This window comes from Podarcis pityusensis (assembly GCF_964106645.2).
Source record: "Podarcis pityusensis genome assembly, chromosome: 6".
Lineage (NCBI taxonomy): Eukaryota > Metazoa > Chordata > Lepidosauria > Squamata > Lacertidae > Podarcis > Podarcis pityusensis.
Window position 1 is genome coordinate 95,473,163 of NC_138030.1, and position 14,768 is coordinate 95,487,930.

General features: G+C 40.8%; 1 protein-coding gene across 6 annotated transcripts in view; it reads left to right on the plus strand.

Annotated features, from left to right (window-relative positions):
• The window catches only part of RC3H1 (ring finger and CCCH-type domains 1), a 64,968-nt gene that overhangs the window by 36,965 nt on the left and 13,235 nt on the right, over positions 1–14,768 (plus strand). For all 6 annotated transcript variants that reach the window (XM_081012074.1, XM_081012075.1, XM_081012076.1 and 3 more), the window contains exons 6-12: positions 1,542–1,742; positions 2,313–2,445; positions 4,012–4,130; positions 9,952–10,064; positions 10,774–11,055; positions 12,098–12,315; positions 13,952–14,343. In XM_081012074.1, coding sequence (XP_080868200.1) covers positions 1,542–1,742; positions 2,313–2,445; positions 4,012–4,130; positions 9,952–10,064; positions 10,774–11,055; positions 12,098–12,315; positions 13,952–14,343 — 1,458 coding nt within the window. The remainder of the gene's footprint in view (positions 1–1,541; positions 1,743–2,312; positions 2,446–4,011; positions 4,131–9,951; positions 10,065–10,773; positions 11,056–12,097; positions 12,316–13,951; positions 14,344–14,768) is intronic.

The following is a 14,768-nucleotide window of genomic DNA, read 5'->3' on the forward strand; positions in this document are numbered from 1 at the left end:
AAGTCCATGGTATCAAGCAGATTCATTTGATCAAAAGCAAAGTTAAAAGTACAGAGCTTGGTTTCTTATGGTACAGCACTCTTCATCAAAATCGGAACATTTGAATTGTCTCCTTTAGCAACTCTAATCTTATATTTCTAGTCACTTAAGCACAGAGTTTCTCAAAGCTTCTCAACCTGCCCCCTTCTGAACTTCCTCTACCCACCCTACATCAATCATCTGCGTCCCAAGGACAGTGTGGAAATTGTTGACTGCAGTAGTTGGCATAACAATTAACCATATTTTTCCGTCTAATATGCCCCCATGTATAAGACATAGGCGGCCTATTTGGGGGGACTCCGATTTAAGAAAATGAGGGGGGAGATGTATCCATGTATAAGATGCCCCCAAAGTTTTGACATTATTTTTAAAGGAAAAAACCTAGTCTTATACATGGAAAAATATGGTAATATGAGCCAGAGTGTGTTGGTCAAGTCAAAGGCATAGTAAAGGTGCTTTTAGTAAGAACACCTACAGTATTTTTCGCCCTATACGACGCACCGTCCCATAAGGCACACCTAGTTTTTTGGGGGGGAAATAAAGGGAAAAAAATTATTTCCCCCCCAGGCGCGGGGCTGGGGCGGGGGAAGCCCGAGCTTCCCCCGACCCCAGCCCCCAAACAGGCAGCTCTCTGCAAGCCGTGGGAGCCCAGCGCTGGCTCCCACTGCTTGCGGAGAGGTCCGCAAAGCCTGGACGCGCTGAGCTCAGCGCGCGCAGGCTTCAGCATGCAGGCAACTCTCTGCAAGCAGCGGGAGCCCAGCGCTGGGCTCCCGCTGCTTGCGGAGAGGTGTGCGAAGCCTGCATTCTCCCCATAGGACACACACACATTTCCCCTTCATTTTTGGAGGGGAAAAAGTGCGTCCTATAGGGCGAAAAATACGGTATTTCCCCTTCCACTCTTCTCTTTCTTGGCTTTCATTCTGTAATTTCATGTACTGCATTTCATGAGAAAATCCAATATCCCTTTAGTTTTGGAGGCAACTGAGCACTGCTGCCTTCTCTGAAGGACATAAACTGAATAGTTCTTTGTTCCAGCTGCACTTTGTCAAGTTTTTGCTTTAAAGAGACACAGAAAAGAGTTCTCCTTAGAGAGAATTAACACTCCTTGAACAACTTCTCACCTTTAGTTACAGTGAATCACTCATAGAATCCTAGGCTTCACAACTGCTCTGAAGAATGTTCTGTGCCTTTGGAGAGGGAGAGGAATCCCACTTCATAGAGAATCTAGGCTCGTTTTAGTAATGATAATTTAATCTTTCTGCATAGATATTTTATTTTGTTGCTAAATCTATTAAGAATGTGTGTATTATTTAATACCCAATTGTCTCAGCTTTTCATCTGATCATCGGAGAGGGGACCCCCTCCCCCATACAAACTGGAAGAATTATTCTTGAGCGATAGTACTTTTGGGCCAGGGAACTGAACTGAGAAACTGTTCCCTTATTTGGTTAAGTTGGGTATTGTCATCTTACTTAATCCAGATGGATTTTTTTTTCTTCCAGGTGACTAAACGAGATGAGGATTCCTCCCTGATGCAGTTAAAGGAGGAGTTCCGAACCTATGAAGCTCTGAGACGAGAACACGATTCCCAGATTGTGCAAATTGCTATGGAGGCTGGTTTGCGCATTGCCCCAGATCAGTGGTCTTCATTGCTATATGGAGACCAGTCCCACAAATCCCACATGCAGTCAATTATTGACAAGGTACATTCTCTTCAAATCATTCCACATCCTTTAATTTTCTACTATGTTTTTATTGCTGATATTAGTTGTAAGTGGGGCTCCTCGGTTCTTCTTCCCATGTCCCACTTGCTATCAAGAGTCTCCTATGGCATACCGTGCTTCTCAGGTACTCTTAATGTCAAGGACAAACCCAAGCCTTCCTCGTGAGCGTGAAGCAGAAAAGTGGCTGGGAGATTGTCTCAGGAATGTGCTGTGCTTTGTGGAGCTGTGATGGGGTTGCCAGTTCCATTTTCACTTCTGTAAGAACTGTCCTCTTAAACAGGATTTAATATCGCTGAGCCTTGATGCATTGTATATTGGTATATACAATTAATGAACATGCAGTCTGTATTACTGGAGAGGGCCTAAGCTGTGATTGACCACTAGGAATGGCAAGTGCATCTCTGTTGAAAAAATGGTTTCACATCAAGGCACACATCTTGAGTGCTGGTGAGACAAGAAATTTAAAAATGTATCTTTTAGGTTTGATTCATTGAAGATGGTCTCTAGGAGTACAGAAAGCAGTTCTAATTATGTACATATATATTTAAGTTGCAGACCCCAGCCTCTTTTGCACAGAGTGTTCAGGAACTAACAATCGCTCTCCAGCGGACTGGTGACCCAGCCAATCTGAACCGGCTTCGACCCCATCTAGAACTCCTTGCAAATATTGATCCCAGCCCAGGTAACTATTAAAAATGTGGTTTCGTGTTCATGTTCACTGCAGCAGAAGAGGCTTTACATATCTTTCAATCAAACTGATACATGTCAATGTGAAGCACAGGTGAACAGACTACTCTCTTGTTTCCTTGTTAACAAAAAAGCTGTTTCTCTTGAGATGCTCTAGTCTCCTTTATATTCTAATGGCGGACAGACTTCAGGCTTGTTTATTTTTTACTAGAACACTAAGACCCATCAACCAAAGCAGGGTGCAAAATTGTTCATCCAGGGGTGGAGCACCTTTAGTTATAAAGTACAAATCTACCTTCTGCCCACCATGTGCCTAAACTTCTCAGAGTTGTGGCAGTCTCAGCATTTGGGAGTTCTAAGGCATAAAAACATCCCTGTGAGTTGAGACAACAGGAGTGAAGACCATTTTCAACCTGAGGGCTATATTCCCTTGTGGAAAACCTTCCAGGGGCTATATCCCAGTGATGGACAGGGTCAGGAGTGAAAGTCAACGGATGAATAGATCACCCTTTTGTATAGCAGGCTACATTCCTTCTGTGCAAAGGCTGCGTGTTACATGTATATAGGTTTCTATACATAACACATCTCCCTTTCCTGGCAAGCAAGAGGCACCAAAGTTCAGTGACACATTCCAGCCTGGGGAAAGCACTTGAAGAGTGCACAGAATAAAGATGGTGAGGGGAACGGCATAGGGAGGGTTCCAAAAACCTGGAGGGGCCACATTTGACCCCAGACTATTCCTGCTACAGGTGTTCATTCACACTACTGATCTTGCTCTGTTTATTCATAAACAATGGACATTAGCTGGGAGTAAGTCACATACATATGCTGATTGGCTTGCCCACAAAAACATATGCCACAATAAAGTTGTTTGCCTTTAAGGTATCCTATGACTTTGTTGGTTTTGTGGCAACAGTGGCTACTCCATAAGATCCCACAGACCTTAATGATCATAGGAAAAGGCCTTGTGACCTGAAAAATTCTAAATGGGTCGGGATCATAGGATTATTTTTCTATGAATTCATGAGGTTAGGCTCAGAGTCTTGCTAAATCCTGCCCAGCCCTTTCTGAGGAGGACATGTCTGTGTATGTTTCTCTGCTTATCATTGTTGTAGTGGGATTATATTGCCATATTTTAGCAAAAGGAAACACATGTTAATGAGACAGTCCTTTCACTAGAAATGACTCTCTTGGGCTCTCTCAGACCTTGCTGCTTTTCCTTGATTACTTCTAATCTCCTGCCATATTTCCCACAATTACAATATTTTTCCTGGGGGGTGTCTCTCTGAGGGTTCAAATGCTCTCAAGCATTGCTATTTGAATATAACTTTATTCCTTACCGACAGGCAGGAAATGTTTGCTGCTGCTGCTGCTGCTGCTGCTGCTGCTGCTCCCCAAATCTGGCAAATCAGTGTTGAATTTCCATAGACATTTCCTTAGTCTTGCCTGTCAGATTTATTCCTCCTTCAGAACTAAAATTTTGCATGTTTTAAATTTTTTGATGCTTGCTATGATTCTCACTTTCCAGAGATAAATTCATTTGTTCTTATAAACACTGTAGATGCCCCACCACCCACCTGGGAGCAGCTTGAGAATGGACTTGTCGCTGTGCGGACTGTGGTACACGGGCTGGTTGATTACATCCAAAATCACAGCAAGAAAGGAGCAGACCAGCAGCAGGTACTGTATTGTGTGGCACTTCTTGTAGTCAGAAGGCACACTTTGTCACAGTAGACCTTGCCAAATCAAAAAAGAAGGAAAGGAAATGCTTCCCCTAGTATATGTAAAATAAAAAAGGTGAATCAGTTGCCAATATCCACTCGTCTCTATTGGAGCAACAAAATAGAAGAATGTTTTAATTTCATGCCCGGAGTTCTCAGAAAGAAGTACTCTAGGAAAACAAAGCTTTTGTAAAAATTGGGGTGTTGGTCTAGTCCTTCCCTGCCACCTCCAGCAAAATCAGCAAAGATTATATGAGTCACATTGGGGATACATTGCACACAGGAGGCTGAGGACAAGTAGTAGTCTTTCAGAGACTTGCAGGATGTAGGATTAAGCCGTCATTGTCTGTGGCACACATTTTGGTTTCTGGGTGGAGGTTTTTGAAGCACTGGCAGAATTTGACCACAGATCATAGCAGTACAGAAAAAATAAATGTGTTCAACAACATGCAGCGTTTTCACATTGACCATATCAAAGCACATTGTTCCATGACTTGACTTCTCACCATCACCTCCAGTGTTTTTGCTCAAACGCTTTTTATTTCATGATATCTTCATCTATTATAAAATATTCCTCTATTTCATTTATTTTATAATTTTTCTTCCGCTGCTTTATATCTCGAATCCTGCCTGTGATTCCATTTGACTATGATGCTTTTTCAAATAGTCTATGAACGGCCTCCATTCTTCTATTAAAAGCTCATCATTTTGATCTCTTTATTTTTTCTGTCCATTATTGACATTTCTATATAGTTCATTACTTTCCAAAGTCAATCCTCCTTTGTTGAAACCTTCTCTCCTTTCTATTTCTGTGCATATAATATTCTAGCAGCTGTTGTCACATACATAAATAATTTGGTCATCTTCTTTGGAACATCTGTCACTATTATCCCTATAAGAAAAGCTTCTGGTCTTTTTGGAATAGCCCATTTAAACATTTTCTTCATTTCATTATATAATTTCCCAAAAGGCTTTAGCTTTTTTTTTTTTTTACATGTCCACCACATATGGAAGAATGAGCCTTATATCTCTTTGCTTTTCCAGCATTTACTTGACACATTTTTATACATCTTGGCCAGTTTATTTGGTGTTAAATATTACCTGTACATAATAATAGTTTTCTCTTAGTGTATAACAAGGAGTGAATTTCATATCCTTTTCCCATAGGAAGCCGTATCACTACTGTGACCTAAGTCCATTGTATCATCTTTAGTATCCCATTCTAATAACATTTTATACATTTTAGAAATCAGTTTTTCATTACTCTCAAGCAACCCCAGTTTGAGATCAGATCTTTGTTCCTTAAAACCATTTAACACATTCTTCTTAAATAGCTTGTTTATTTGGTACTAAAACCAAGCCAATACCAAGTCTTGAATTTCTTCCAGTTTTTCAAGTTTATACCCACTTTCAGTATAACTTAATATTCTCTATAAGTCCCCCAATTCTTCTTCATGTTTATTTGTTTTTGGGCACAAGCTTCTATAGGGGATAACCACAGTGGTGCTTTTCTTTCAAGTAGATTTTTATACAGTACTTGAAGACATATAGCCCTCCAAATAAACTTCTCCTTATGGAGTAATTTAGAAAGTCTTTATGTACCTTTGTTTTTTTTCCTACCCCAGATATGCATATCACCCATATCGTCTACCATATCCTTCCAGATCCAGCAATCTAGTATTTTTTTTCAATATTATCCATTCCTTTATCCATGTCAAACATGCTGCATCATAATATAATTTTAAATTTGGAAGTGAGGCCCCTCTTTCCCCCTTTTTTTCCTAACCTAACATTGTAAGAAAAAAAAATAAAGAAAGATTTGGAAGTGAGAATCTACCTTTTTCTTTAGTATCTGTTAATATTTTAAATGTAATACTTGGTTTCTTGCCTTGCCAAATGAACTTTTTTTTTTAAATGATATTTATTAAAATTTCAAAGAAAAGAAAGAGATTACATTAATAAGAAAATTAACAATAAAAAGGAAAAATACAAAATACAAAAAAAGAAAAACCAGTTAAAAACAATTCCATCTTTTCATCACTTCTCTTACATTTACTTATTTCCCGGACCTCCTCATATCACCCTCTTTTGTATTCCAGTTCAATTTGTTAGTCCAGCAATTCCTTTCCCTCCTTTTTAATCCTGATCTTTAATCTTGATATATTATAACATTAAATTTTTACGTATTAAAAACCAATTTTTCCATATTCTTTTATACCATTACAGCTAGAAACCACTTAACTTCAATCCGACATCATTCTAACATTCATTAATTTTACAATATTTCTGTAAGTAGTCTTTAAATTTCTTCCAATCTTCTTCCACCGACTCTTCTCCCTGGTCTCGGATTCTGCCAGTCATTTCCGCCAATTCCATGTAGTCCATCATTTTCATCTGCCATTCCTCCAGTGTGGGTAGATCTTGTGTCTTCCAATGCTTTGCAATAAGTATTCTTGCTGCTGTTGTAGCATACATAAAGAAAGTTCTGTCCTTCTTTAACACCGATTGGCCGACTATGCCCAGGAGGAAGGCCTCTGGTTTCTTCAAGAAGGTATATTTAAATACCTTTTTTAATTCATTGTAAATCATCTCCCAGAAAACCTTAAACCTTGGGCACGTCCACCAAAGGTGAAAAAATGTACCTTCAGTTTCTTTACATTTCCAACATTTGTTATCGGGCAAATGGTAGATTTTTGCAAGCTTGACTGGGGTTATGTACCACCTGTATATCATTTTCATAATATTCTCTCTTAAGGCATTACATGCCATGAATTTCATACCTGTGGTCCACAACTGTTCCCAGTCAGCAAACATTATGTCATGTCCAACATCTTGTGCCCATTTAATCATAGCAGATTTCACCGTTTCATCCTGAGTATTCCATTTCAACAGCAAGTTATACATCTTTGACAAAATCTTAGTTTAGGGTTCTAACAATTCTGTTTCTAATTTTGATTTTTCCACCTGGAAGCCGATTTTCTTGTCCAAATTGTATGCCTCCATTATCTGATAATAATGAAGCCAGTCTCGCACTTTGTTTTTTAGTTTTTCAAAACTCTGCAGTTTCAATCTATCTCCATCTTGTTCCAAAATTGCCCAATATTTCGGCCATTTGACCTCCATATTGAGCTTTTTCAGAGCTTTCGCTTCCATCGGTGACAGCCACCATGAACTTAGCTCTTTTTGCCATTTAAAGCATCCAAATATTACATATTAGCACTACTGTTTGGGACAGCATTTCAAACTATTATCTGTGCTGCCTGCATGTCTGAAAATTCTTCATGTGGCCACATTAACTGAAAAGGTACTGAATGAAAGTATAATGTACTTTGCTATAAGGTGTTCTGGAACCCATATCTAGCAAAGCAGTGGAAATGTGTAAATAGTGGAATCCAGCAAGAAACATGGAACTGTTACATCTGAAATATTCATAGCCATTCCAAAGTGTTTGAACTCTCATAAATCACAGCTCATTCAGACATAGACCCAAAGAACCACGCAGTTAGTTCTGTGTACCCTGGGCAACTTTGGACTTACCTCCCCTTGCTGCATGACAAAGCTCTTCTGAAACAGAGGCATTTTAAAATCAGATTGTGATAATAGCATGGAGGTCAGCTGTACCAAGACTAGAAATTCTGCTAGGCATATAGCCTACATCCTCAGGCATATCCAAATTAGTTTTGTTTGATCCTAGTTGGGATCCCAAAATCCAGAAGATGTCATAACATTTTGTGCATATTGATCGTTTTGTCCAGTTATTAAGGTGGGAGGAAGAACTACATATTCTGTGGGTTTCACAGATTATGAGTGCCCAGTAACTATTTTTTAACGTGATTTAAGGGAAACATTGGAAATTGCAGTTTGAAGATTTTCATTAAGCTTTTTAATTGTAGAAAGAAAATCAAAGCTGCTCACTGGAAAGTGTTTTCTTTTTTAAAAAAAGTTCTAAGCATACCTAGAATTCAGAATAGTAGAGAAATGATGGCTATTAATTACATTAAAATTTGAGAGAGGTAGCAAGTATTAAATAAATGTTATAGGTAATTAGGCTTTTTATAATTTATTGGAACAAGAAGCTTGTGTTTTCTCTTATGCTATGTACAGTATAGCTCACTACTGTGTAATACTTCTTTTGTGTTACTTGTCTTTAATTTCTATGATAATTTGTGTATGAGTAATATTTCATAGACATAAAGCTGAGAGAATGCAAGTCAAAACAAAGAGGGAGAGAGAGTGTGCATGTGTGTCATAAGCCTGCTTTTAGGAACAACTTCCAAATCATAGTTGGAGTGTTGAGAACATAATGAGAACTCCTGCACTTCTCCCTTCATGCATACAGTGCCCCACTGCTCCACTGGATTGCAGTAGCCATAGTTTTTACTTCTGTGAACCACCCTAAGACCTGTGTGTATAGGGCAGTATATAAATATTAATAATTAATAATATAATAGGTTTTTTTATAAAAAAACCACCTATAAAGTGTTTTTCACCTCTGGAGAGGTGTGATATGGTGACTGAATCATATAGCTGATGGGGATGTAGAAGGAGAAGAACATACCAGGCAGGTTAGATGTGAAATATTTTTTAAAAACCACTGAAATATTTAGCAGTGCTTTTGCGTTTGTGTAGTACTTTGCAACTTTTGCACCATGAATAGAGAAAAAGATGAGATCCACATTAAAACAGTAGAATTTATGACAGAAAAGCAACTTAAAAATGGAACTCTTTATTGGAATTCCAACCCTGGAATTGCTACATCATTGAGAAAAGGATTATATACTAATGGTTCCATACCTAATATTGTCAAGGTGTTGACAGTGTTTGAAACTCCCATTGTCCCAGGCGCATTTTGCGACAGGGAATTTCGTTAGTGTGAGCAAGTTTCTGAGCCCTGGGCACAATACTGCACCTAAGATTTCAGACTGAAACTGCAGAGTGGAAGGAAAGGAGGACTTTTTCCCGCTTCCCCACTTCTAGATACTCTCTGAAGACTGGAGAAGAGACCCTCTTGAGACTATTAGGGGGGGTGGGTGGGCAGGGGAAGGACTAGACCATGTGAAAAATGAACATAATATTTTAGCTGCAGTTCATTCATTTTCAGCTTTGTATTCTTGTTATAAAAAAGCATGCCTAGACATTCCGTTGTTGTGCCCATAACCTAGGTTTAAGGTGCCATTTAGCTCCTAGCTTTTGTATCTCAGTTTCTAACACTGGGTGTTGAATAAAGAGGTGGGTGGATTCCATTTATTAAATCTGCTATCACAGCACAAGCAGCACAACCCAGTGCATGCTTACTTGGAAATAAGTTGTATAGTGTCCTCAGTTCACTGGCATATTTCACTGGCTTTCTTTCTGGAGATCTATCTACACAGTTTTTTTTATTTTAATTCTGGATTTCATAGAATCATAGAATCATAGAGTTGGAAGAGACCACAAGGGCCATCGAGTCCAACCCCCTGCCAAGCAGGAAACACCATCAGAGCACTCCTGACATATGGCTGTCAAGCCTCTGCTTAAAGACCTCCAAAGAAGGAGACTCCACCACACTCCTTGGCAGCAAATTCCACTGTCGAACAGCTCTTACTGTCAGGAAGTTCTTCCTAATGTTTAGGTGGAATCTTCTTTCTTGTAGTTTGGATCCATTGCTCCGTGTCCGCTTCTCTGGAGCAGCAGAAAACAACCTTTCTCCCTCCTCTATTTTATTTGGAGCATTATTTTCAGAATAATTGTAGACTTTGAGAATTTTGGTTTCAGTTTCCTTATTCTTCCATTTGATCTAGCCTCCTCAACACAGCAAATATAAGACATATATGTGCCGAGACATGAAGCAGAGAGGAGGTTGCCCCCGTGGGGCCAGCTGCACCTTTGCACACTCGCAGGAAGAACTAGAAAAGTAAGATTCTATGACTTATTCTACTTCTGATTGTGAACTTATCAGATTGTGCAAACGGAGCATTTGCATAACTGGAGAGTATCCAGTTTAGAATGGATAATTGATTAGGGTTGAGGGTATAAATGTTTCAGATCATCTGCATGGGGGTTGGGCAAGACATGGCAATCTACAATGATAAAATAAAATGGTGGTGAAAGAATTAAATTCTAGAGCTAGTCAATATATTTATACCAACTAACAAGGCTTCTGCAGGGGTAAGCCCTGTTTTCCTAACTTTCTAGTATCTTGCCCAATATGCCCCTAGATAGTCTGCTGTTGCCATACTAGTGTGTGGGTTTTACTGCCAAACTGAAATTATGCCCTGATTTAGAGAGAGAAATGAGATGAGATGGAGACAGACAGTAAGATTTGTGTGCTATAGGCTGTAAAAGAGGACAGAACTGAGTGAAAATACGAGTTACGTATTCACTATCCCAGCAACTGAGTAAAACACCTTGTGACATTTTATAAGCAGCAGGCAGCCGTGTTTGCTGCACGGTGCCTAGTGTGTGCTAACCTCATTGCACCAATAAGGTTTGGCATAGCAGGCGTTCCAGCTGCAGTAGTCGTGCCTGAATTAAAGTTTGCGCTCCAGCATTTGAGTAGGAAAAGAAAAACAACTGTTCAGTTTGAGCTGTAACTCATCCTTTTTCTATAATTCCTCCTGAAGATTTCGTAAGATGAACAAACGTCTGGTTCCTCGAAGACCCCTGAGTGCCTCCTTAGGCCAGCTGAATGAAGTGGGCCTATCGGCAGCAGCTATCCTCTCAGACGAAGGGAGTATGGACTTGCCCAACAGAAAACCCTCTGCCTTGCCAAATGGGATTGTTTCAACAGGCAGCGCAGTTACACAACTTATCTCTCGTGGAACCGACTCCAGTTATGATTCAGCCTTGAAGCCTGGGAAAATTGACCATCTTAGCAGCAGTGCCCCTGGGTCACCTCCTGACTTGTACGTTTACCTTTTTATGGTGTTCATATAAACTGCCCAATCTAGAGAATGCAGTCCACGTGTGCATAAATTGGATGCACAGACATGGCTTTTGCATTCAGGTCACATCTGTATCTTTACCATCATACACACATTCAAATATAGGTGGCAGTACTTCCATTCAAAGGGACGCGGGTGGCGCTGTGGGTAAAACCTCAGTGCTTAGGGCTTGCCGATCGTATGGTCAGCGGTTCGAATCCCCGTGGCGGGGTCAGCTCCCATCTTTCGGTCCCAGCTCCTGCCCACCTAGCAGTTCGAAAGCATCCCTAAGTGCAAGTAGATAAATAGGTACCGCTTTATAGTGGGAAGGTAAACGGCGTTTCTGTGTGCTGCGCTGGTGCTGGCTCGCCAGAGCAGCTTCGTCACGCTGGCCACGTGACCCGGAAGTGTCTCCAGACAGCGCTGGCTCCTGGCCTCTTAAGTGAGATGAGCGCACAACCCTAGAGTCGGACACGACTGGCCCGTATGGGCAGGGGTACCTTTAGCTTTACCTTTACTTCCATTCAAAAGGACCTCACAAAGTGCATAGTTAAACTATGGCATTTGCTCTCACAAGATGTAGTGATGGCCACAAACTTGGTTGGCTCCAAAAGGGACTTAGACAAATTCATGCAGGACAAAGCTAACCATGACTACTAGCCGTGATGGCTGTGTTGCCAATGAATACCAGCTGCTGGGAATCACAAGGGGGGAGAGTGCTTGCTTTCCATGGGCACCTGATAAGAACAGGTTTCTTGACTAAGTGGGTCTTTTGTCTAATCCAGCAGGGCTCTTTTTAGGTTTCTCTAAGCTGGATTGCCGCAGCTGCTGGAACCTTAGCTGGACTCCCTTAATGTCAGCTGGCAGCGGTGATGCTTCCACCTTCCATCTTCTGCTACCTCTTGCATATGCTTGGTTGCTGAGAAGACAATGTACAAACCAATGTAGGCGCCAAAGCAGCAATATTCAGTGGGATTCATCCCAGGTTTGTAGCTGCTCTAATGTTGTGATGGATCTTTTTTAGGCTGGAATCCGTTCCCAAGAGTTCTCTATCTGCCTTACCAGTGAACTCTCACCCAGTGGCCCCCCGAGGACCTGCAGACCTGCCTCCAATATCTGTTGGGAAGCAACTCCAAATGGTGCCACGAGGCTCCCAGTTGTATCCAGCTCCACAAACAGATGTGTTTTACCCAGATCCTCGGGGAGCAGGTCCACCATTTGAATCTCCACCTTACCAATCAGGTAACAATGCCACCTGGGTAAAATTTGGGCCTGGGGCAAAGGTTTGCATGTTATTTATTTATTTGCCCTAGATGAAGGATGGGGTGCTAGATACTGTGATATATTAGACTACAATCCTGGCCCCACTTACCTGTGAGTAAGCCCTGACCTACACATTTTTCAGAGGATGCTTTGTAACTAGGAGAGCTAGATATCTTCTTTTTGTTAAACTAAAACTGAAATTATCATGAATCCACATTTGTAAGCGATCCTAGGTTGTTGAGGTTCACACATTCAGAATTGCAAGGGATGACAAGCTCTCCTTATAATCCCAACAACCCATCACTACTTGGCCTTCTGGCTAAGATCTAGTGTATAAGCACAACCACTTCTGTGTTTAAGATGATCAAGTAAGTTGTGTTTTTACTAATTTTACTGAAAATTTTAAGTGAATTTCACAATTTTTGCAGATAGGGAAATGAAAGTACTGTATTTTTCGCTCTATAAGACACACTTTTTCCCTCCTAAAAAGTAAGGGGAAATGTGCGTGCGTCTTATGGAGTGAATGCAGGCTGCACAGCTATCCCTGAAGCCAGAACAGCAAGAGGGATTGCTGCGCAGCAATCCTTCTTGCTGTTCTGGCTTCAGGGATAGCCGCATGAAGCCTCTTCAACATTTGATTCAGAATTTTTTTTTCTTGTTCTCCTTCTCTAAAAACTATGTGCATCTTATGGTTGGGTGCGTCTTATAGAGCGAAAAATGTGGTGCCTTATTTTATTTCATCAAGCCAGAAGAGAGCTGTCTGGCTAGATGTAGCAACTTTCAGAGTTGAAAACTGCTGCTACCAACTGGAAGCATTCACACTTGCAGATGGTAGTTCACAAGTTTCTTTGTGTGTCAGCCATATATTTAGAAATAGGTACCACTCCCAAGAATTAACCCATTTCTTGAAAACATAGTGAAAGGTGACAATCCTGTGATACAAAGTTGCTCATGTTCTCCAGGTTCTTTTATCTCATCCCACTAGCTTTTATGACAATCTAATCCTTTTGAAGCTGTTTTCCTATCTGCATGTGGCAAACAACAACTTCACCAATCCCTTTTTCCTGCGGGATCTCAACACAAAATATTGCCAATGTTTTTAGAAAAGGATATATTCCATTCTAGCCCTCTCAGCATTGTTGCCATTATTGCCTATGCAGCCCCCTTGTCATCATCTGGCTTCTTAGGGCAGGGTCTTCCTGGTGACTCCTGCTCCTGCTAGTGTCTAAGGGAGCCACACACTCCCAAGCAGGGTGAGTAGATGAGCAATTGTCCTGTTAGCATCACTGCTGAGAGGACTCTTTCAGAGACACCTCTCTGAATTGGCCCATAGTTATAGTGGCTCCTTGAGAGGCTTCCACATGTTTTCCTCATGGTAATTTATAAAACATCATTGGCCAAAAGCTAAGACAAGTGATGATCTATTGTTATAATGCAAAGTGTTTCCAAGCTCTTTCCAAACAGCTGTAACTTGGTAAAAATGGATTAACATCTTCAAACATAAAGTGAAAAGGAGATTTAAAGTGACAACGTATTGCCACTTCCGTTCTCTGAAGCAGGTGAAAGAGTGAATTGCCTTAAAGCACCTTTCCAAAATTTTATTTTGTGTATTTAGGTGTGTATTATCCTGCAGCTCAGCCTTCACAGTGTATGTCTCGATTTGTCCGACCTCCACCGTCTGTTCCTGAACCAGGCCCTCCTTATTTAGAACATTACCCACCGTACCTCCAGGACCGCATGGTGAATTCTCAGTACAGTGCGCAGCCCCAACAATATCCTCCTATGGGACAACCCATGTACCCTCCACATTATGACAGCCGGCGCATGTACCCCCCTCCCCAGCCGTACCAGAGGGAAGAAATCATCAGAGGAAGCCCTGTGCCCATCGAAATTCCTCCACCAGCTGTGTCACCATATGTACCTGAAACAAGAGACAGATATCCACAGATGGAAGGCTACTATCCAGTTGGTCCACATCTGAATCAGATCAGACCTTCATATCACAGGGTACGAGTTCTATATGTCACTTCTTGTTTGTTAATTTGTTTGTTTGTCTGTCTGGGGGGGGGAGCTTGGCATTTTAGTCTATGAAATGCTATACAGTCTTCATTCTTGCAGCAGCTCTATGAAATCCCATTTTACACAAGGGAGAAGTAGAAAGTTGGGCTTGATTAGGGCCACTGAGTAAGTTCATGACCAAGTAGGGATTTTCATCTAGATCAGTCCCATATGTTTCATTTAAAGAAAAAAAATGTACATCAAAGAAACTAAGATTCTACAATAACAAAAGGTAAAATTTGCAACCTTTATAATTAAAAATACATTTATTTATTTTTTATCATTTCTTTTTCCTCTGCTAACCATATGGGACATACTGACAGGGAAGGCTTTCTCTCAGTTGCTGAAAATGGGAGATCAAGTTTGCAGTGTAT